Source organism: Salvelinus namaycush, chromosome 28, assembly GCF_016432855.1.
Source record: "Salvelinus namaycush isolate Seneca chromosome 28, SaNama_1.0, whole genome shotgun sequence".
NCBI lineage: Eukaryota > Metazoa > Chordata > Actinopteri > Salmoniformes > Salmonidae > Salvelinus > Salvelinus namaycush.
In genome coordinates, this window is record NC_052334.1 from 14410324 (window position 1) to 14435384 (window position 25061).

General features: G+C 41.9%; 1 protein-coding gene across 1 annotated transcript in view; it reads right to left on the reverse strand.

Moving 5' to 3' along the window:
* Positions 1-25061, reverse strand: part of LOC120022990 (rho GTPase-activating protein 5-like) — a 72860-nt gene that overhangs the window by 19125 nt on the left and 28674 nt on the right. Inside the window, exon 4 of the mRNA XM_038966941.1 lies at positions 3438-3515. Within this exon, the coding sequence (XP_038822869.1) occupies positions 3438-3515 (78 nt within the window). The remainder of the gene's footprint in view (positions 1-3437; positions 3516-25061) is intronic.

Sequence of the window (25061 nt, forward strand, 5' to 3'; positions counted from 1 at the left end):
AAGCAAAACATTGAGCTTGTAAAGACAATAAGGAAAACAGAGAGCCTGTAAAGATAATAAGGAAAACACTGAGCTTGTGAAGATAATAAGGAAAACACTGAGCTTGTAAAGATAATAAGGAAAACAGTGAGCTTGTAAAGATAATAAGGAAAAAACTGAGCTTGTAAAGATAATAAGGAAAACATTGAGCTTGTAAAGATAATAAGGAAAACATTGAGCTTGTAAAGATAATAAGGAAAACACTGAGCTTGTAAAGACAATAAGGAAAACATTGAGATTGTAAAGATAATAAGGAAAACACTGAGCTTGTAAAGACAATAAGGAAAACAGAGAGCGTGTAAAGATAATAAGGAAAACACTGAGCTTGTAAAGATAATAAGGAAAACAGAGAGCGTGTAAAGATAATAAGGAAAACATTGAGCTTGTAAAGATAATAAGGAAAACATTGAGCTTGTAAAGATAAAACAGAGAGCTTGTAAAGATAATAAGGAAAACAGAGAGCTTGTAAAGCTAATAAGGAAAACAGAGAGCTTGTAAAGATAATAAGCAAAACATTGAGCTTGTAAAGATAATAAGCAAAACATTGAGCTTGTAAAGACAATAAGGAAAACATTGAGCTTGTAAAGATAATAAGGAAAACATTGAGCTTGTAAAGACAATAAGCAAAACATTGAGCTTGTAAAGACAATAAGGAAAACAGAGAGCTTGTAAAGATAATAAGGAAAACACTGAGCTTGTAAAGATAATAAGGAAAACACTGAGCTTGTAAAGATAATAAGCAAAACATTGAGCTTGTAAAGACAATAAGCAAAACATTGAGCTTGTAAAGACAATAAGGAAAACAGAGAGCTTGTAAAGATAATAAGGAAAACACTGAGCTTGTAAAGATAATAAGCAAAACATTGAGCTTGTAAAGACAATAAGCAAAACATTGAGCTTGTAAAGACAATAAGGAAAACATTGAGCTTGTAAAGATAATAAGCAAAACATTGAGCTTGTAAAGACAATAAGGAAAACAGAGAGCCTGTAAAGATAATAAGGAAAACACTGAGCTTGTGAAGATAATAAGGAAAACACTGAGCTTGTAAAGATAATAAGGAAAACAGTGAGCTTGTAAAGATAATAAGGAAAACACTGAGCTTGTAAAGATAATAAGGAAAACATTGAGCTTGTAAAGATAATAAGGAAAACATTGAGCTTGTAAAGATAATAAGGAAAACACTGAGCTTGTAAAGACAATAAGGAAAACATTGAGATTGTAAAGATAATAAGGAAAACACTGAGCTTGTAAAGACAATAAGGAAAACAGAGAGCGTGTAAAGATAATAAGGAAAACACTGAGCTTGTAAAGATAATAAGGAAAACAGAGAGCGTGTAAAGATAATAAGGAAAACATTGAGCTTGTAAAGATAATAAGGAAAACATTGAGCTTGTAAAGATAAAACAGAGAGCTTGTAAAGATAATAAGGAAAACAGAGAGCTTGTAAAGCTAATAAGGAAAACAGAGAGCTTGTAAAGATAATAAGCAAAACATTGAGCTTGTAAAGATAATAAGCAAAACATTGAGCTTGTAAAGACAATAAGGAAAACATTGAGCTTGTAAAGATAATAAGGAAAACATTGAGATTGTAAAGATAATAAGCAAAACATTGAGCTTGTAAAGATAATAAGCAAAACATTGAGCTTGTAAAGATAATAAGGAAAACAGAGAGCTTGTAAAGATAATAAGGAAAACATTGAGCTTGTAAAGATAATAAGCAAAACATTGAGCTTGTAAAGACAATTAGGAAAACAGAGAGCTTGTAATGATAATAAGCAAAACATTGAGCTTGTAAAGATATAAGGAAAACATTGAGCTTGTAAAGATAATAAGGAAAACATTGAGCTTGTAAAGACAATAAGGAAAACAGAGAGCTTGTAAAGATAATAAGGAAAACACTGAGCTTGTAAAGATAATAAGGAAAACACTGAGCTTGTGAAGATAATAAGGAAAACACTGAGCTTGTAAAGATAATAAGGAAAACACTGAGCTTGTGAAGATAATAAGGAAAACAGTGAGCTTGTAAAAATAATAAGGAAAACAGTGAGCTTGTAAAGATAATAAGGAAAACACTGAGCTTGTAAAGATAATAAGGAAAACACTGAGCTTGTAAAGATAATAAGGAAAACATTGAACTTGTAAAGATAATAAGGAAAACACTGAGCTTGTAAAGACAATAAGGAAAACAGTGAGCTTGTGAAGATAATAAGGAAAACATTGAGCTTGTAAAGATAATAAGGAAAACATTGAGCTTGTAAAGATAATAAGGAAAACATTGAGCTTGTAAAGATAATAAGGAAAACATTGAGCTTGTAAAGATAATAAGCAAAACATTGAGCTTGTAAAGATAATAAGGAAAACAGAGAGCTTGTAAAGATAATAAGGAAAACACTGAGCTTGTAAAGATAATAAGGAAAACATTGAGCTTGTAAAGATAATAAGGAAAACATTGAGCTTGTAAACATAATAAGCAAAACATTGAGCTTGTAAAGATAATAAGCAAAACATTGAGCTTGTAAAGATAATAAGGGAAACAGAGAGCTTGTAAAGATAATAAGGAAAACATTGAGCTTGTAAAGATAATAAGGAAAACAGAGAGCTTGTAAAGACAATTAGGAAAACAGAGAGCTTGTAAAGATAATAAGCAAAACATTGAGCTTGTAAAGATATAAGGAAAACATTGAGCTTGTAAAGATAATAAGCAAAACATTGAGCTTGTAAAGATAATAAGGAAAACAGAGAGCTTGTAAAGATAATAAGGAAAACACTGAGCTTGTGAAGATAATAAGGAAAACACTGAGCTTGTAAAGATAATAAGCAAAACATTGAGCTTGTAAAGATAATAAGGAAAACACTGAGCTTGTGAAGATAATAAGGAAAACACTGAGCTTGTAAAGATAATAAGCAAAACATTGAGCTTGTAAAGATAATAAGGAAAACACTGAGCTTGTAAAGATAATAAGGAAAACACTGAGCTTGTGAAGATAATAAGGAAAACACTGAGCTTGTAAAGATAATAAGGAAAACATTGAGCTTGTAAAGATAATAAGGAAAACAGAGAGCTTGTAAAGATAATAAGGAAAACATTGAGCTTGTAAAGACAATAAGGAAAACATTGAGCTTATAAAGACAATAAGGAAAACATTGAGCTTGTAAAGATAATAAGGAAAACATTGAGCTTGTAAAGATAATAAGCAAAACATTGAGCTTGTAAAGATAATAAGCAAAACATTGAGCTTGTAAAGATAATAAGGAAAACATTGAGCTTGTAAAGATAATAAGCAAAACATTGAGCTTGTAAAGATAAGAAAAGAAACAGAAGAGAAAAAGAAAAAATACATTTCGGTGAGAGGATCGCAAGTAAAATAGTGAGTTGACAATTGCAGCTGTGTTTTACCTTGATCAAACTGCTTCTGAATATTGTCTTGATCAGTCTTGTTACCACTCACGCGATACAGGCCCTCTGTCGTAAGTCCTGGAGGACAAAAGAACAGACATATTTAGAGCATAAGTACAGGCAGTGTGAAGCTACTACTTGACCTGCTATCAACATGGTTCCACTGTGAAAAGGGCAGAAGAAGTTTAAAGACACTTTTCCATTTAGCAATGATTTCAGATCAGAGAAAAATAAAACACAGACACAACCACCGTGATATTAAGCATGGCCCGAGACGATTTTTACACACACACACACACACACACACACACACACACACACACACACACACACACACACACACACACACACACACACACACACACACACACACACAGTGTGAAGGAGGTGAAGGAAGAGGCTGTCAGTTTTGAGGGGTAGAGGATAAACAGGCCCTGGCCCTGGGATACAATAAGCAGCACCTCCAAACCTAATCTAACCAAACCAAACCTAACCACACCTAACCAAACCTAACCTAACCAAGCCCAACCTAACCTAACCTAACCAAACCTAACCAAACCTAACCTAACCTAATCTAACCAAACCTAACCACATCTAACCAAACCTAACCTAACCAAGCCCAACCTAACTCAACCAAACCTAACCAAACCTAACCTAACCTAATCTAACCAAACCTAACCACATCTAACCAAACCTAACCTAACCAAGCCCAACCTAACCCAACCAAACCTAACCAAACCTATCCTAACCTATCCTAACCAAACCTAACCTAACCACACCTAACCACACCTAACATAACCAAGCCCAACCAAACCTAACCTAACCTAACCAAGCCTAACCAAACCTAACCAAACCTAACCAAACCTAACCTAACCTAACCTAACCAAACCTAGCCTAACCTATCCTAACCAAACCTAACCTAACCTAACCAAACCTAACCAAACCTAACATAACCAAGCCCAACCAAACCTAACCTAACCTAACCAAGCCTAACCACACCTAACCAAACCTAACCAAACCTAACCTAACCAAGCCCAACCAAACCTATCCTAACCTAACCAAACCTAACCAAGCCCAGCCAAACCTAACCTAACCTAACCTAACCAAACCTAAACTAACCAAACCTAACCAAAACCTAACCTAACCTAACCTAACCTACTTACAAACCAGCCCAATAGCCAGGCCTATTTAGATGATTATTCATATTAAACATGATGAGGCATTGTCCTTGCATCGTCTAGAGACAGTCATTTGTCATTTTTATTAGGATCCCCATTAGCTAACGCCGTAACTCTAGCTAATCTTCCTGGGGTCCAACACCAATTAACAATACATTATAAATAACCACAAATCAAGACTTCACAAACATTCAACAAGTAGACAATACAGACAATTAAAATACCTGACAGGAAACACATTTAACATTCAGTTGATAATTTCTACTTCCTGTCCAGTCATATGGTCTATAGCATTAGATGTTCTTTCTATTTCCTGTCCAGTCATATGGTCTATAGCATTAGATGTTCTTTCTATTTCCTGTCCAGTCATATGGTCTATAGCATTAGATGTTCTTTCTACTTCCTGTCCAGTCATATGGTCTATAGCATTAGATGTTCTTTCTACTTCCTGTCCAGTCATATGGTCTATAGCATTAGATGTTCTTTCTATTTCCTGTCCAGTCATATGGTCTATCACATTAGATGTTCTTTCTATTTCCTGTCCAGTCATATGGTCTATAGCATTAGATGTTCTTTCTATTTCCTGTCCAGTCATATGGTCTATAGCATTAGATGTTCTTTCTATTTCCTGTCCAGTCATATGGTCTATAGCATTAGATGTTCTTTCTATTTCCTGTCCAGTCATATGGTCTATAGCATTAGATGTTCTTTCTACTTCCTGTCCAGTCATATGGTCTATAGCATTAGATGTTCTTTCTACTTCCTGTCCAGTCATATGGTCTATAGCATTAGATGTTCTTTCTATTTCCTGTCCAGTCATATGGTCTATAGCATTAGATGTTCTTTCTATTTCCTGTCCAGTCATATGGTCTATAGCATTAGATGTTCTTTCTATTTCCTGTCCAGTCATATGGTCTATAGCATTAGATGTTCTTTCTATTTCCTGTCCAGTCATATGGTCTATAGCATTAGATGTTCTTTCTATTTCCTGTCCAGTCATATGGTCTATAGCATTAGATGTTCTTTCTATTTCCTGTCCAGTCATATGGTCTATCTCATTAGATGTTCTTTCTATTTCCTGTCCAGTCATATGGTCTATAGCATTAGATGTTCTTTCTATTTCCTTTCCAGTCATATGGTCTATAGCATTAGATGTTCTTTCTATTTCCTGTCCAGTCATATGGTCTATCACATTAGATGTTCTTTCTATTTCCTGTCCAGTCATATGGTCTATAGCATTAGATGTTCTTTCTATTTCCTGTCCAGTCATATGGTCTATAGCATTAGATGTTCTTTCTATTTCCTGTCCAGTCATATGGTCTATAGCATTAGATGTTCTTTTATTTTTCTTGAAGGTGGATTTACTTTTTGCCTGAGAAATATGTATTGGTAAAGAGTTCCATTCAGCTATGGCTCTACATAAAAATGTAGATTTAAGGCGATTTGTCCTGTGCTTGGGTTGTCTTAGATGCCCTGAATTTACCTGTCTGGTTTGTTGGTTATGTGTGTTGCTAGTATGTACTAACTGGTCTGAAAAATACTGTGGGTTTTTGAAAAATATAACATTCCTAAAGAAAATCAGAAGACTGGATAGTAATTTGTTTTCAACGTGAAGCCATGAGAGATTGTGATGCATTTGGATAATATTCATATAGATAGAGCAATGAAGAGCTAATCTGGCAGCCCTGTTTTGAGCCATTTGGAGCTTTTTTATATCTTTGCTGCTGATGACCATATAACTGGACACTACTCTAAGTGTGATAGGACCAGGGATTGACCATATAACTGGACACTACTCTAAGTGTGATAGGACCAGGGATTGACCATATAACTGGACACTACTCTAAGTGTGATAGGACCAGGGATTGACCATATAACTGGACAGTACTCTAAGTGTGATAGGACCAGGGATTGACCATGTAACTGGACAGTACTCTAAGTGTGATAGGACCAGGGATTGACCATGTAACTGGACAGTACTCTAAGTGTGATAGGACCAGGGATTGACCATATAACTGGACAGTACTCTAAGTGTGATAGGACCAGGGATTGACCATGTAACTGGACAGTACTCTAAGTGTGATAGGACAGGTTGGTTGTTTAGCAACAAAACCGACGCATTGCGCAACTATGGGGCAAAACAGACGGGGTTGGCTTAGACTGTTGACAACATGTCAATTATATTTAGTCTCCAATGTTTATTGTAAACAAGACATTGAATCAAGAACAAGATAAAACTAACTGAAATGAGCCACCTACTATTCTCCTCATGGCAGTTTGTTGTCATTGTGCTAGCTATCTGGTCATCCAGAATCACAAAAGCACACAGCCTTCTGCCCCACTTAAGCGTGCACATCGTTTTCGTGACGTTGTCAGCTAACCTGTCTAAACAATCTGAACTCCCCTCACATTGTCCATAATTTATTAATGGTTCATGTTTCTATCCATCATTGCATGATGAGACACAATAGCGTGTTTGCAGCATCAGTTTGCCGGTTGGATGGTTGTCAGTCACACCAGCTGATCTGGGGACAGCACTTGGGGAGCATCTGACCAGCAGAATAATGCAGGCACTGTGTGTGTGTGTGTGTGTGTGTGTGTGTGTGCATCTCAGACACAGAGCTGAGCAGCGCTGAGGCACACACACACACACACACACACACACACACACACACACACACACACACACACACACACACACACACACACACACACACACACACACACACACACACACACACACACAGGCATACAGGCACACACATAGTGTGGGACTAGCTAGCTACAGTACACATTCCTGAGATGCTGTAACATGTCAGAGCAGGTCCTCTCTTAGATTACTGATGTGATGGCACAGTGTGTTTATATAATCATTTATTATATAGTGAAGAACAGGGGTACAGGAAGAGGGGAACGGTAGGAGCTGAATGTAATATATAGTGAAGCACAGGGGTACAGGAAGAGGGGAACGGTAGGAGCTGAATTTAATATATAGTGAAGCACAGGGGTTCAGGAAGAGGGGAACGGTAGGAGCTGAATTTAATATATAATGAAGCACAGGGGTACAGGAAGAGGGGAACGGTAGGAGCTGAATTTAATATATAATGAAGCACAGGGGTACAGGAAGAGGGGAACGGTAGGAGCTGAATGTAATATATAATGAAGCACAGGGGTACAGGAAGAGGGGAACGGTAGGAGCTGAATGTAATATATAATGAAGCACAGGGGTACAGGAAGAGGGGAACGGTAGGAGCTGAATTTAATATATAATGAAGCACAGGGGTTCAGGAAGAGGGGAACGGTAGGAGCTGAATTTAATATATAATGAAGCACAGGGGTACAGGAAGAGGGGAACGGTAGGAGCTGAATGTAATATATAGTGAAGCACAGGGGTAGAGGAAGAGGGGAACGGTAGGAGCTGAATGTAATATATAGTGAAGCACAGGGATACAGGAAGAGGGGAACGGTAGGAGCTGAATTTAATATATAGTGAAGCACAGGGGTTCAGGAAGAGGGGAACGGTAGGAGCTGAATGTAATATATAATGAAGCACAGGGGTACAGGAAGAGGGGAACGGTAGGAGCTGAATTTAATATATAATGAAGCACAGGGGTACAGGAAGAGGGGAACGGTAGGAGCTGAATTTAATATATAATGAAGCACAGGGGTACAGGAAGAGGGGAACAGTAGGAGCTGAATTTAATATATAATGAAGCACAGGGGTACAGGAAGAGGGGAACGGTAGGAGCTGAATGTAATATATAGTGAAGCACAGGGGTTCAGGAAGAGGGGAACGGTAGGAGCTGAATTTAATATATAGTGAAGCACAGGGGTACAGGAAGAGGGGAACGGTAGGAGCTGAATGTAATATATAATGAAGCACAGGGGTACAGGAAGAGGGGAACGGTAGGAGCTGAATGTAATATATAGTGAAGCACAGGGGTAAAGGAAGAGGGGAACGGTAGGAGCTGAATTTAATATATAGTGAAGCACAGGGGTTCAGGAAGAGGGGAACGGTAGGAGCTGAATTTAATATAAAGTGAAGCACAGGGGTAAAGGAAGAGGGGAACGGTAGGAGCTGAATTTAATATATAATGAAGCACAGGGGTTCAGGAAGAGGGGAACGGTAGGAGCTGAATTTAATATATAGTGAAGCACAGGGGTAAAGGAAGAGGGGAACGGTAGGAGCTGAATTTAATATATAGTGAAGCACAGGGGTTCAGGAAGAGGGGAACGGTAGGAGCTGAATTTAATATATAATGAAGCACAGGGGTACAGGAAGAGGGGAACAGTAGGAGCTGAATTTAATATATAATGAAGCACAGGGGTACAGGAAGAGGGGAACGGTAGGAGCTGAATGTAATATATAGTGAAGCACAGGGGTTCAGGAAGAGGGGAACGGTAGGAGCTGAATGTAATATATAATGAAGCACAGGGGTACAGGAAGAGGGGAACGGTAGGAGCTGAATTTAATATATAATGAAGCACAGGGGTACAGGAAGAGGGGAACGGTAGGAGCTGAATGTAATATATAATGAAGCACAGGGGTACAGGAAGAGGGGAACGGTAGGAGCTGAATTTAATATATAATGAAGCACAGGGGTTCAGGAAGAGGGGAACGGTAGGAGCTGAATATAATATATAATGAAGCACAGGGGTACAGGAAGAGGGGAACGGTAGGAGCTGAATTTAATATATAATGAAGCACAGGGGTACAGGAAGAGGGGAACGGTAGGAGCTGAATTTAATATATAATGAAGCACAGGGGTACAGGAAGAGGGGAATGGTAGGAGCTGAATTTAATATATAATGAAGCACAGGGGTACAGGAAGAGGGGAACGGTAGGAGCTGAATTTAATATATAATGAAGCACAGGGGTACAGGAAGAGGGGAACGGTAGGAGCTGAATTTAATATATAATGAAGCACAGGGGTACAGGAAGAGGGGAACGGTAGGAGCTGAATTTAATATATAATGAAGCACAGGGGTACAGGAAGAGGGGAACGGTAGGAGCTGAATTTAATATATAATGAAGCACAGGGGTTCAGGAAGAGGGGAACGGTAGGAGCTGAATGTAATATATAATGAAGCACAGGGGTTCAGGAAGAGGGGAACGGTAGGAGCTGAATGTAATATATAGTGAAGCACAGGGATACAGGAAGAGGGGAACGGTAGGAGCTGAATTTAATATATAGTGAAGCACAGGGGTTCAGGAAGAGGGGAACGGTAGGAGCTGAATTTAATATATAATGAAGCACAGGGGTACAGGAAGAGGGGAACGGTAGGAGCTGAATTTAATATATAGTGAAGAACAGGGGTACAGGAAGAGGGGAACGGTAGGAGCTGAATTTAATATATAATGAAGCACAGGGGTACAGGAAGAGGGGAACGGTAGGAGCTGAATTTAATATATAATGAAGCACAGGGGTTCAGGAAGAGGGGAACGGTAGGAGCTGAATTTAATATATAATGAAGCACAGGGGTACAGGAAGAGGGGAACGGTAGGAGCTGAATTTAATATATAATGAAGCACAGGGGTACAGGAAGAGGGGAACGGTAGGAGCTGAATGTAATATATAGTGAAGCACAGGGGTACAGGAAGAGGGGAACGGTAGGAGCTGAATTTAATATATAATGAAGCACAGGGGTTCAGGAAGAGGGGAACGGTAGGAGCTGAATTTAATATATAGTGAAGCACAGGGGTAAAGGAAGAGGGGAACGGTAGGAGCTGAATTTAATATAAAGTGAAGCACAGGGGTTCAGGAAGAGGGGAACGGTAGGAGCTGAATGTAATATATAATGAAGCACAGGGGTACAGGAAGAGGGGAACGGTAGGAGCTGAATTTAATATATAATGAAGCACAGGGGTACAGGAAGAGGGGAACGGTAGGAGCTGAATGTAATATATAGTGAAGCACAGGGGTTCAGGAAGAGGGGAACGGTAGGAGCTGAATGTAATATATAATGAAGCACAGGGGTACAGGAAGAGGGGAACAGTAGGAGCTGAATTTAATATATAGTGAAGCACAGGGGTACAGGAAGAGGGGAACGGTAGGAGCTGAATTTAATATATAATGAAGCACAGGGGTACAGGAAGAGGGGAACGGTAGGAGCTGAATTTAATATATAATGAAGCACAGGGGTTCAGGAAGAGGGGAACGGTAGGAGCTGAATTTAATATATAATGAAGCACAGGGGTACAGGAAGAGGGGAACGGTAGGAGCTGAATTTAATATATAATGAAGCACAGGGGTACAGGAAGAGGGGAACGGTAGGAGCTGAATGTAATATATAATGAAGCACAGGGGTACAGGAAGAGGGGAACGGTAGGAGCTGAATTTAATATATAATGAAGCACAGGGGTTCAGGAAGAGGGGAACGGTAGGAGCTGAATGTAATATATAATGAAGCACAGGGGTACAGGAAGAGGGGAACAGTAGGAGCTGAATTTAATATATAGTGAAGCACAGGGGTACAGGAAGAGGGGAACGGTAGGAGCTGAATTTAATATATAATGAAGCACAGGGGTACAGGAAGAGGGGAACGGTAGGAGCTGAATTTAATATATAATGAAGCACAGGGGTTCAGGAAGAGGGGAACGGTAGGAGCTGAATTTAATATATAATGAAGCACAGGGGTACAGGAAGAGGGGAACGGTAGGAGCTGAATTTAATATATAATGAAGCACAGGGGTACAGGAAGAGGGGAACGGTAGGAGCTGAATGTAATATATAATGAAGCACAGGGGTACAGGAAGAGGGGAACGGTAGGAGCTGAATTTAATATATAATGAAGCACAGGGGTTCAGGAAGAGGGGAACGGTAGGAGCTGAATTTAATATATAATGAAGCACAGGGGTACAGGAAGAGGGGAACGGTAGGAGCTGAATTTAATATATAATGAAGCACAGGGGTACAGGAAGAGGGGAACGGTAGGAGCTGAATTTAATATATAATGAAGCACAGGGGTACAGGAAGAGGGGAACGGTAGGAGCTGAATTTAATATATAATGAAGCACAGGGGTTCAGGAAGAGGGGAACGGTAGGAGCTGAATGTAATATATAGTGAAGCACAGGGATACAGGAAGAGGGGAACGGTAGGAGCTGAATTTAATATAAAGTGAAGCACAGGGGTAAAGGAAGAGGGGAACGGTAGGAGCTGAATTTAATATATAATGAAGCACAGGGGTACAGGAAGAGGGGAACGGTAGGAGCTGAATTTAATATATAATGAAGCACAGGGGTACAGGAAGAGGGGAACGGTAGGAGCTGAATTTAATATATAATGAAGCACAGGGGTACAGGAAGAGGGGAACGGTAGGAGCTGAATGTAATATATAGTGAAGCACAGGGGTAAAGGAAGAGGGGAACGGTAGGAGCTGAATTTAATATATAGTGAAGCACAGGGGTACAGGAAGAGGGGAACGGTAGGAGCTGAATTTAATATATAATGAAGCACAGGGGTACAGGAAGAGGGGAACGGTAGGAGCTGAATTTAATATATAGTGAAGCACAGGGGTACAGGAAGAGGGGAACGGTAGGAGCTGAATTTAATATATAATGAAGCACAGGGGTACAGGAAGAGGGGAACGGTAGGAGCTGAATTTAATATATAATGAAGCACAGGGGTTCAGGAAGAGGGGAACGGTAGGAGCTGAATGTAATATATAGTGAAGCACAGGGGTTCAGGAAGAGGGGAACGGTAGGAGCTGAATTTAATATATAATGAAGCACAGGGGTACAGGAAGAGGGGAACGGTAGGAGCTGAATGTAATATATAGTGAAGCACAGGGATACAGGAAGAGGGGAACGGTAGGAGCTGAATTTAATATAAAGTGAAGCACAGGGGTTCAGGAAGAGGGGAACGGTAGGAGCTGAATTTAATATAAAGTGAAGCACAGGGGTAAAGGTAGAGTTGAACGATAAATGGCAGGTGGAAATCCAGATGAATCCCACACTCCCTATTCCCTATATAGTGCATTACTTTTGATCCTTTGGGACACGGCCCTAGCTTAGTTATGAAATGAACAGCAGTGTCTTATGGGAATGGGAAGCGTAAATTTCCTCCCCAAACGGCCCTGCAATTTGTTTGAAAGAGTGTGTATTTGTGTGTGTGTGTGTGTGTGTGTGTGTGTGTGTGTGTGTGTGTGTGTGTGTGTGTGTGTGTGTGTGTGTGTGTGTGTGTGTGTGTGTGGTGTTAGGCCCCTCCTGACACACACACAGAAAACACTACACAAGAGCAGCTGCTTTACGAGAGGCACTGGGGACATTTCCATGCATGATAAGATAGAGATAAGAGCTTCTACTTTATAGTGCAGAGTGTAACACTGACTCCCTCTTAATGCTGTCATTCATGACTTATGTTCATATTTCCTGTAACTATTTCATTTGAAGCCAGTTAAGCTATGTTTCCTGTAACAACTAAAAAGCCATTCAATGTTTGTTAGGGTCTATTCTGAGAAGCGACCGAAAGCATCATACTAAGACAGCGCTAGGGCTAAATAACCCAGTCTAACGACTTACTTTACATACAGACATGCAGGTCACAGCCATAGAATCTATCTAGCCTAATCTTGTTCTACTCATTCTATTTCTATGTTCACAGCACCTGTCAGTTCTAGAGGTCGACCGATTATGATTTTTCAACGCCGATACCGATTAATCGGCCGATTTATTTATTTGTAGTAATGACAATTACAACAATACTGAATGAACACTTTTATTTTAACTTAATATGATACATCAATAAAATCAATTTAGCCTCAAATAAATAATGAAACATGTTCAATTTGGTTTAAATAAGGCAAAAACAAAGTGTTGGAGAAGAAAGTAAAAAAGCTAACGTTTAAGTTCCTTGCTCAGAACATGAGAACATATGAAAGCTGGTGGTTCCTTTTAACATGAGTCTTCAATATTCCCAGTTAAGAAGTTTGAGGTTGCAGTTATTATAGGAATTATAGGACTATTTCTCTCTATACCATTTATATTTCATATACCTTTGACTATTGGATGTTCTTATAGGCACTATAGTATTGCCAGTGTAACAGTATAGCTTCCATCCCTCTCCTCGCCCCTACCTGGGCTCAAACAAGGAACACATCGACAACAGCCACCCTCGAAGCAGCGTTACCCATCGCCCCACAAAAGCCGCGGCCCTTGCAGAGCAAGGCAAACAACTACTTCAAGGTCTCAGAGCGAGTGACGTCACCGATTGAAACGCTATTAGCGCGCACCCCGCTAACTAGCTAGCCATTTCACATCGGTAACACCAGCCTAATCTCGGGAGTTGATAGGCTTGAAGTCATAAACAGCGCAATGCTTGAAGCACAGCGAAGAGCTGCTGGCAAACGCACTAAAGTGCTGTTTGAATGAATGCTTACGAGCCTGCTGCTGCCTACCACCACTCAGTCAGACTGCTCTATCAAATATCAAATCATAGACTTAATTATAACATAATAACACACAGAAATACGAGCCTTTGGTCATTAATATGGTAAAATCCGGAAACTATCATCTCGATAACAAAACGTTTATACGGAACCGTTGTGTATTTTATCTAACGGGTGGCATGCCTAGTCTAAATATTGCTGTTACATTGCACAACCTTCAATGTTATAATTATGTACAATTCTGGCAAATTAATTACGGTCTTTGTTAGGAAGAAATGGTCTTCACACAGTTCGCAATGAGCCAGGCGTCCCAAACTGCTGCATATACCCTGACTCTGCTTGCACGGAACGCAAGAGAAATCGGTCCTAATTAATCGCCCATTCCAATTAATCGGTCGACCTGTGTGTGTGTGTGTGTGTGGATGCTGATGGGCCAAGGTTTTTGACTGGAAGGGACCCTGCCTGCACTTTAGTCAAATAACTGGGAAGAAGGTTGCAGCCAAAGACAATAAGAACAAAATGAACTCAACTGGGGGAGGGAAGCACAATAGGGAAGTTACCCGAATTGAGATGTGTTCTACAAGCCGGATGTTTCATTGTCCTGCTCCCTAACTACACATTAACTGAACATCACCTCCACTACTACTACCACCACCACTACTACAACCACTACCTTCACTACTACTACCTCCACTACTACTACCTCCACTACTACAACCACCACTACTACAACCACTACCTTCACTACTACTACCTCCACTACTACTACCTCCACTACTACAACCACTACTACTACAACCACCACTACTACAACCACTACTACTACCTCCACTACTACTACCTCCACTACTACAACCACCACTACTACAACCACTACTACTACAACCACTACTACTACCTCCACTACTACTACCTCCACTACTACAACCACCACTACTACAACCACTACTACTACCTCCACTACTACTACCTCCACTACTACAACCACCACTACTACAACCACTACTACTACAACCACTACTACTACCTCCACTACTACTACCTCCACTACTACAACCACCACTACTACAACCACTACTACAACCACCACTACTACCACCACTACTACTACCTCCACTACTACTACCTCCACTACTACTACCTCCACTACTACCACCTCTACTACTACCACCACTACTACAACCACCACTACTACAACCACTACTACTACAACCACCTCTACTACTACCACCACTACTACAACCACCACTACTACAACCACCACTACTACTACCACCACCACTACTACTACCACCACTACTACTACCACCACTACTACAACCACCACTACTACTACCACCACCACTACTACCACCACTACTACAACCACCACTACTACTACCACCACCACTACTACAACCACTACCTTCACTACTACTACCTCCACTACTACTACCTCCACTACTACTACCACCACTACTACCACCATTACTACTACAACCACTACCTTCACTACTACTACCACCACTACTACTACCACCACCACTACTATAACCACTACCTTCACTACTACTACCTCCACTACTACTACCTCCACTACTACAACCACCACTACTACAACCACTACTACTACCTCCACTACTACTACAACCACTACCTTCACTACTACTACCTCCACTACTACTACCTCCACTACTACAACCACCACTACTACAACCACTACTACTACCTCCACTACTACTACATCCACTACTACCACCACCACTACTACTACCTCCACTACTACAACCTCCACTACTACCACCACTACTACTACCTCCACTACTACTACAACCACTACCTTCACTACTACTACCTCCACTACTACTACCTCCACTACTACCACCACCACTACTACAACCACCACTACTACCACCACTACTACTACCTCCACTACTACTACCTCCACTACTACTACCTCCACTACTACCACCTCCACTACTACCACCTCCACTACTACCACCTCCACTACTACCACCACTACTACTACCTCCACTACTACTACCTCCACTACTACTACCTCCACTACTACTACCTCCACTACTACCACCTCCACTACTACCACCTCCACTACTACTACCTCCACTACTACTACCTCCACTACTACCACCTCCACTACTACCACCACTACTACTACCTCCACTACTACTACCTCCACTACTACCACCACCACTACTATAACCACTACCTTCACTACTACTACCTCCACTACTACTACCACCACCACTACTATAACCACTACCTTCACTACTACTACCTCCACTACTACTACCTCCACTACTACTACCACCACTACTACAACCACCACTACTACTACCACCACTACTACTACCACCATTACTATCACTAATACCACTACTACCACCACTACTACCACCACTAATACCACCACTACTACTACCACCACCTCCACTACTACTACCACCACTAATACCACTACTACGCTCTAACCACTAGACTGCCTGCCGCCCCACTAGGCTGCTGTTGCCACTGCCGCTACCACTACCAATACTACTACCACTACCAATACTACTACCACTACTACTACCACTACCAATACTACTACCACTACCACTGCCACTACTACTACCACTACCAATAGTACTACCACTACCAATACTACTACCACTACCAATACTACCACCACTACCACTACTACTACCACTACCAATACTACTACCACTACCAATACCACTACCAATACTACTACCACTACCAATACTACTACCACTACCAATACTACTACCAATACTACTACCACTACCAATACTACTACTACTACCACTACCAATACTACTACCACTACCAATACTATTACCAATACTACTACCACTACCACTACCAATACTACTACCAATACTACTACCACTACCAATACTACTACTACTACCAATACTACTACCACTACCAATACTACTACCACTACCAATACTACTACCACTACCACTACTACTACCACTACCAATACCACTACCACTACCAATACCACTACCAATACTACTACCACTACCAATACTACTACCACTACCAATACTACTACCACTACCGATACTACTACCAATACTACTACCACTACCAATACTACTACTACTACCAATACTACTACCACTACCAATACTACTACCAATACTACTACCACTACCAATACTACTACCACTACCAATACTACTACCACTACCAATACTACTACTCCCATTATGTCTCTGTCTGGGAGTCAGAGCACTTGATTAAGTGATTAGCATCATGTTCTACATATCACTATACAAAGTTAGCCTGGTCCCAGATCTGTTTTTGCCATCTTGCCAATGCTAACTCCTATGGTCATTGTCAGGAGTTGGCAGGTGCAAGACAGCACAAACAGATCTGGGACCAGGCTAGTACAGAACATAAGCTCTCTTTACAACTACAACTTTCATAAATAGTGTAGCAGACTGATGGCAGCACTAGAATCTTTGCATTTCAAAATCTGACCTCCAGCGGTAGATAAACTTCTGATATCCTTTTGGATGGGCGTGACCGGTAGTTCCTCACGACGTCATAACGTCCTAGAAACAGTGGAACAATCCACTATAGCGTTTAGTTTAACTGCCGGGCAGCTGCCTGGATTGTTTTATGACTAACTTTTATCTGCTGCAACGGAAACAATAAAATCCACTAACCTGGCCTCTGCTTGTCACATGATGCTAGTACAAAAGGTCAGCAGTTAGCTAGAGTTGTACTCTACCACTGCTTCCATAATGTTGTTGAACACAAATATATATATAGAGTTTAGGCTTAAATAATGTAGCCTGTGTGCTGTCAGTAATTCCCCTAGTTTAAATTCCAGGCCAAACAAGTGCGGCATCAAAACTGTTAATTGAAACTAAATAGAAGCCAAATTCTTCTAGGTAACAATGGTATGAGAAATATGCTTTGTTAAACCAGTCAGGGGGCAGGGTTGAGCAAATTGGGGTCTTCACTATCCTACACTATCCTTCACTATCCTACACCAGTAGCAGCAGCAGCTCACAGATTCCCATCCACACGCCACAGGAAATTGGTTTAAAAATAAACCGTGGTTTATTAAATCCATTCATCACAAGACCTCAACTAATTCAGTCAGAGAAATAAAACAAGGAAGCTACTATCGCCCAAATGACCTTGACTGTTGTGGTGGTGACTGAACCCAAACATCACAGCCAAATCTATTGCAATGTTCTGGTCGTTTGTAGCTAGTATCTACTCTGTCATCTATCCTGTATGGAATAGTCTAGGAGCCCTATTCCATCCTCAGCGGTGAGAGGCGGAGGCTCAGGCTAGTGCTTTGTGCATCCTAAATGGCACCTTATTTCATATACTTACTTCTGACCAGGGCCAAAAGGCCTGGCAGGCATAATTCCAGTAGTAGCCCATCCTCCAGCAGCAGTAACAGTTACTGCACTGTGTCAAGAGACCAGAGCATCCGAGCCAACTCATCAATTTCCAGCCTAGTGCGTTAATAACTGTCCTTCCTTGCAGCCCTCTGCGCCCATAAATCACCAGCCCAAGATGCAATGCGGGGGTGGGGGGGTGACTAGTCTGTGTCCCAAATGGCACCCTATTCCCTATATAGTGCACTACTTCTGACGTAGTACTAGGGCTTTGGGCAACAGTAGTGCATTTTAAAGGGAATAGATGAGCAACCAGACACCCATTCCTCACACACACCTTCAACACTGACTCAATATCCAGACACCCATTCCTCACACACACCTTCAACACTGACTCAATATCCAGACACCCATTCCTCACACACACCTTCAACACTGACTCAATATCCAGACACCCATTCTTCACACACACCTTCAACACTGACTCAATATCCAGACACCCATTCTTCACACACACCTTCAACACTGACTCAATATCCAGACACCCATTCCTCACACACACCTTCAACACTGACTCAATATCCAGACACCCATTCCTCACACACACCTTCAACACTGACTCAATATCCAGACACCCATTCCTCACACACACCTTCAACACTGACTCAATATCCAGACACCCATTCTTCACACACACCTTCAACACTGACTCAATATCCAGACACCCATTCCTCACACACACCTTCAACACTGACTCAATATCCAGACACCCATTCCTCACACACACCTTCAACACTGACTCAATATCCAGACACCCATTCTTCACACACACCTTCAACACTGACTCAATATCCAGACACCCATTCCTCACACACACCTTCAACACTGACTCAATATCCAGACACCCATTCCTCACACACACCTTCAACACTGACTCAATATCCAGACACCCATTCTTCACACACACCTTCAACACTGACTCAATATCCAGACACCCATTCCTCACACACACCTTCAACACTGACTCAATATCCAGACACCCATTCCTCACACACACCTTCAACACTGACTCAATATCCAGACACCCATTCCTCACACACACCTTCAACACTGACTCAATATCCAGACACCCATTCTTCACACACACCTTCAACACTGACTCAATATCCAGACACCCATTCCTCACACACACCTTCAACACTGACTCAATATCCAGGACCAGCCAGACAGGACACTTATAGTAGGCACAATTACAACTAAGCGTCATAGCTGGAGTCTTTTGTCATTCGAGCAAGGCAAGATTACCTCATCATTGATTCCCTTATCAAATGTAATTTGGTCTCTACCGTTTGCAGTAAAATGGTCAAATAACCCAGCAGGCCAGTGTTGAAACAATTTAAACTTGGACCACAAGCTTGGATAGACAAGACACATAACTGCTTCTCTCCTCGCTGGGGCTGAGTGAGCACACCCTAATCCAGTTTGCATTCCATATGCCACCCTATTCCCTAGATAGTGCACTACTTTTATCCAGAGCCATTTGGGCCCTGGTTAAAAGTAGTGCACTAAATAGGGAATAGGGAGCCATTTGGGAGGTAGTAGCAGAGTAAAGGAGTGAAGGATGAGCTCATAGATGTCAAGCCCAGTTTCCAGAGCAGAGCGCTGTCTGTCTGAGTGTCTGTCTGTGGACGTAAGGTGTTATCACACAGGAATGTGTACAGATACAGCAGAGCGAGCTGTAAGAAAGCAGCTCCACTGGCACCGGAGAAGATTAAGCAGAGGGAGGGAAGGAGGAGAGGAGGCACAGCAGCTCTTATCTGGGGCCTGCAGCACAGTGCTGTCCCTCATGCTGCTACTGCTCCGACTAGAAGAGAGGAGGCAGTCATTATCATTTACTTCTTCTCTCTCCTTTTCTCTCTCTCCCCCTATCCTCTCGTCATCTCTCTACCTCTACTTGTCTCTCTCTCTCCCTCCCTCCCTCCCTCTCTCCGTCAGGGATGATACAGGGCTGTCTGGACTGACTCAGCTATACAGGAAACCTGGGCAGAGACTGGCTAATCATGAGAGGAAGGAAGAGAGCTGGGTATTGGAATCCATAATGAGAAGTCTGGTAACCTGACCATGTTACCTAAAGTCACCACTGACGTACAGTGAACAGGGTAAAGAACTGGGTACAGGGTAAAACAGGGTAAAGAACTGGGTACAGGGTAAAGAACTGGGTACAGGGTAAAACAGGGTAAAGAACTGGGTACAGGGTAAAAAAGGGTAAAGAACTGGGTACAGGGTAAAACAGGGTAAAGAACTGGGTACAGGGTAAAGAACTGGGTACAGGGTAAAACAGGGTAAAGAACTGGGTACAGGGTAAAGAACTGGGTACAGGGTAAACAGGGTAAAGAACTGGGTACAGGGTAAAACAGGGTAAAGAACTGGGTACAGGGTAAAGAACTGGGTACAGGGTAAAACAGGGTAAAGAACTGGGTACAGGGTAAAACAGGGTAAAGAACTGGGTACAGGGTAAAACAGGGTAAAGAACTGGGTACAGGGTAAAACAGGGTAAAGAACTGGGTACAGGGTAAAAAAGGGTAAAGAACTGGGTACAGGGTAAAACAGGGTAAAGAACTGGGTACAGGGTAAAGAACTGGGTACAGGGTAAAACAGGGTAAAGAACTGGGTACAGGGTAAAGAACTGGGTACAGGGTAAAACAGGGTAAAGAACTGGGTACAGGGTAAAACAGGGTAAAGAACTGGGTACAGGGTAAAGAACTGGGTACAGGGTAAAACAGGGTAAAGAACTGGGTACAGGGTAAAACAGGGTAAAGAACTGGGTACAGGGTAAAACAGGGTAAAAAACTGGGTACAGGGTAAAGAACTGGGTACAGGGTAAAACAGGGTAAAGAACTGGGTACAGGGTAAAGAACTGGGTACAGGGTAAAACAGGGTAAAGAACTGGGTACAGGGTAAAACAGGGTAAAGAACTGGGTACAGGGTAAAGAACTGGGTACAGGGTAAAACAGGGTAAAGAACTGGGTACAGGGTAAAACAGGGTAAAGAACTGGGTACAGGGTAAAACAGGGTAAAGAACTGGGTACAGGGTAAAGAACTGGGTACAGGGTAAAGAACTGGGTACAGGGTAAAACAGGGTAAAGAACTGGGTACAGGGTAAAGAACTGGGTACAGGGTAAAACAGGGTAAAGAACTGGGTACAGGCTAAAACAGGGTAAAGAACTGGGTACAGGGTAAAACAGGGTAAAGAACTGGGTACAGGGTAAAGAACTGGGTACAGGGTAAAACAGGGTAAAGAACTGGGTACAGGGTAAAACAGGGTAAAGAACTGGGTACAGGGTAAAACAGGGTAAATAACTGGGTACAGGGTAAAACAGGGTAAAGAACTGGGTACAGGGTAAAACAGGGTAAAGAACTGGGTACAGGGTACAACAGGGTAAAGAACTGGGTACAGGGTAAAGAACTGGGTACAGGGTAAAACAGGGTAAAGAACTGGGTACAGGGTAAAACAGGGTAAAGAACTGGGTACAGGGTAAAACAGGGTAAAGAACTGGGTACAGGGTAAAACAGGGTAAAGAACTGGGTACAGGGTAAAACAGGGTAAAGAACTGGGTACAGGGTAAAACAGGGTAAAGAACTGGGTACAGGGTAAAACAGGGTAAAGAACTGGGTACAGGGTAAAACAGGGTAAAAAACTGGGTACAGGGTAAAGAACTGGGTACAGGGTAAAGAACTGGGTACAGGGTAAAGAACTGGGTACAGGGTAAAACAGGGTAAAGAACTGGGTACAGGGTAAAACAAGGTAAAGAACTGGGTACAGGGTAAAACAGGGTAAAGAACTGGGTACAGGGTAAAACAGGGTAAAGAACTGGGCACAGGGTAAAACAGGGTAAAGAACTGGGTACAGGGTAAAACAGGGTAAAGAACTGGGTACAGGGTAAAACAGGGTAAAAAACTGGGTACAGGGTAAAGAACTGGGTACAGGGTAAAGAACTGGGTACAGGGTAAAGAACTGGGCACAGGGTAAAACAGGGTAAAGAACTGGGTACAGGGTAAAACAAGGTAAAGAACTGGGTACAGGGTAAAACAGGGTAAAGAACTGGGTACAGGGTAAAACAGGGTAAAGAACTGGGTACAGGGTAAAACAGGGTAAAGAACTGGGTACAGGGTAAAACAGGGTAAAGAACTGGGTACAGGGTAAAACAGGGTAAAGAACTGGGTACAGGGTAAAACAGGGTAAAAAACTGGGTACAGGGTAAAGAACTGGGTACAGGGTAAAGAACTGGGTACAGGGTAAAGAACTGGGTACAGGGTAAAACAGGGTAAAGAACTGGGTACAGGGTAAAACAGGGTAAAGAACTGGGTACAGGGTAAAACAGGGTAAAGAACTGGGTACAGGGTAAAACAGGGTAAAGAACTGGGTACAGGGTAAAACAGGGTAAAGAACTGGGTACAGGGTAAAACAAGGTAAAGAACTGGGTACAGGGTAAAACAGGGTAAAGAACTGGGTACAGGGTAAAGAACTGGGTACAGGGTAAAACAGGGTAAAGAACTGGGTACAGGGTAAAACAGGGTAAAAAACTGGGTACAGGGTAAAGAACTGGGTACAGGGTAAAGAACTGGGTACAGGGTAAAGAACTGGGTACAGGGTAAAACAGGGTAAAGAACTGGGTACAGGGTAAAACAAGGTAAAGAACTGGGTACAGGGTAAAACAGGGTAAAGAACTGGGTACAGGGTAAAACAGGGTAAAGAACTGGGTACAGGGTAAAACAGGGTAAAGAACTGGGTACAGGGTAAAACAGGGTAAAGAACTGGGTACAGGGTAAAACAGGGTAAAGAACTGGGTACAGGGTAAAACAGGGTAAAGAACTGGGTACAGGGTAAAACAGGGTAAAGAACTGGGTACAGGGTAAAACAGGGTAAAAAACTGGGTACAGGGTAAAGAACTGGGTACAGGGTAAAGAACTGGGTACAGGGTAAAGAACTGGGTACAGGGTAAAACAGGGTAAAGAACTGGGTACAGGGTAAAACAAGGTAAAGAACTGGGTACAGGGTAAAACAGGGTAAAGAACTGGGTACAGGGTAAAACAGGGTAAAGAACTGGGTACAGGGTAAAACAGGGTAAAGAACTGGGTACAGGGTAAAGAACTGGGTACAGGGTAAAACAGGGTAAAGAACTGGGTACAGGGTAAAACAGGGTAAAGAACTGGGTACAGGGTAAAACAGGGTAAAGAACTGGGTACAGGGTAAAACAGGGTAAAGAACTGGGTACAGGGTAAAACAGGGTAAAGAACTGGGTACAGGGTACAACAGGGTAAAGAACTGGGTACAGGGTAAAGAACTGGGTACAGGGTAAAACAGGGTAAAGAACTGGGTACAGGGTAAAACAGGGTAAAGAACTGGGTACAGGGTAAAGAACTGGGTACAGGGTAAAACAGGGTAAAGAACTGGGTACAGGGTAAAACAGGGTAAAGAACGGGGTACAGGGTAAAACAGGGTAAAGAACGGGGTACAGGGTAAAACAGGGTAAAGAACTGGGTACAGGGTAAAGAACTGGGTACAGGGTAAAACAGGGTAAAGAACTGGGTACAGGGTAAAACAGGGTAAAGAACTGGGTACAGGGTAAAACAGGGTAAAGAACTGGGTACAGGGTAAAACAGGGTAAAGAACTGGGTACAGGGTAAAACAGGGTAAAGAACTGGGTACAGGGTAAAACAGGGTAAAGAACTGGGTACAGGGTAAAACAGGGTAACGAACTGGGTACAGGGTAAAACAGGGTAAAGAACTGGGTACAGGGTAAAACAGGGTAAAGAACTGGGTACAGGGTAAAACAGGGTAAAGAACAACAAATTGTTGAGCTCCAGGCCAGCTGTGTCATAGGGCTCTGGTCAAAAGTAGTGCACTACGTAGGGTATATCAATTAACTAAGACCCTTAGTATTAACAGAGCAATAATAACCACAAATTGTCAGACTGATATTGATGGCAAAATGATCTCTACCACAAAGCCTAATATATAGCTAAGTGTTCATTAAGTTTTCCGGTGGCTTGTTGTTGTGATCACTGGAGCTTGTCTGAGGTGTTAGCCTGGGACCAATCCTCAAGTGAGACTACGGTCAGTCAGACCCTATTCCCTATACAGTGCACAACTTTTCATTATGGTCAAAACCCTACGGGCTCTGGTCAAAAGTAGTGAGTGCACTATGTAGGGAATAGGGTGCCATTTAAGATGCCATTTAAGTCAGACAGCTCCTCCTCCTGTCAGACTGTAGTGGTGGACATCTGTCCCTCTCTGAGCCAAACTGACACAACCACCATCGCATCATTTGATTCAACTCATCTCAAATGTTTTATGAACAGATGGGGCACATTTTAAAAATAGACCCTTTACTTCTCAAACTGTAGCAACTGCATAATAATTTTCAGTGTGTGTGTGTGTGTGAGAGAGACAGTAAATGAGAAAGATGTACATCACTGTTCCACTTTCCTTTCACCTCTCTCTCTCTCTCCCTCCCTCTCTCTCTCTCTCTCTCTCTCTCTGTCCCTCTCTCTCTCTCCCTCTCTCTGTCCCTCTCTCTCTCTGTCCCTCTCTCTCTCTCTCTCTGTCCTTCTCTCTCTCTCTCTCTGTCCCTCTCTCTCTCTCTCTCTCTCTCTCTCTCTCTCTCTCTCTCTCTCTCTCTCTCTCTCT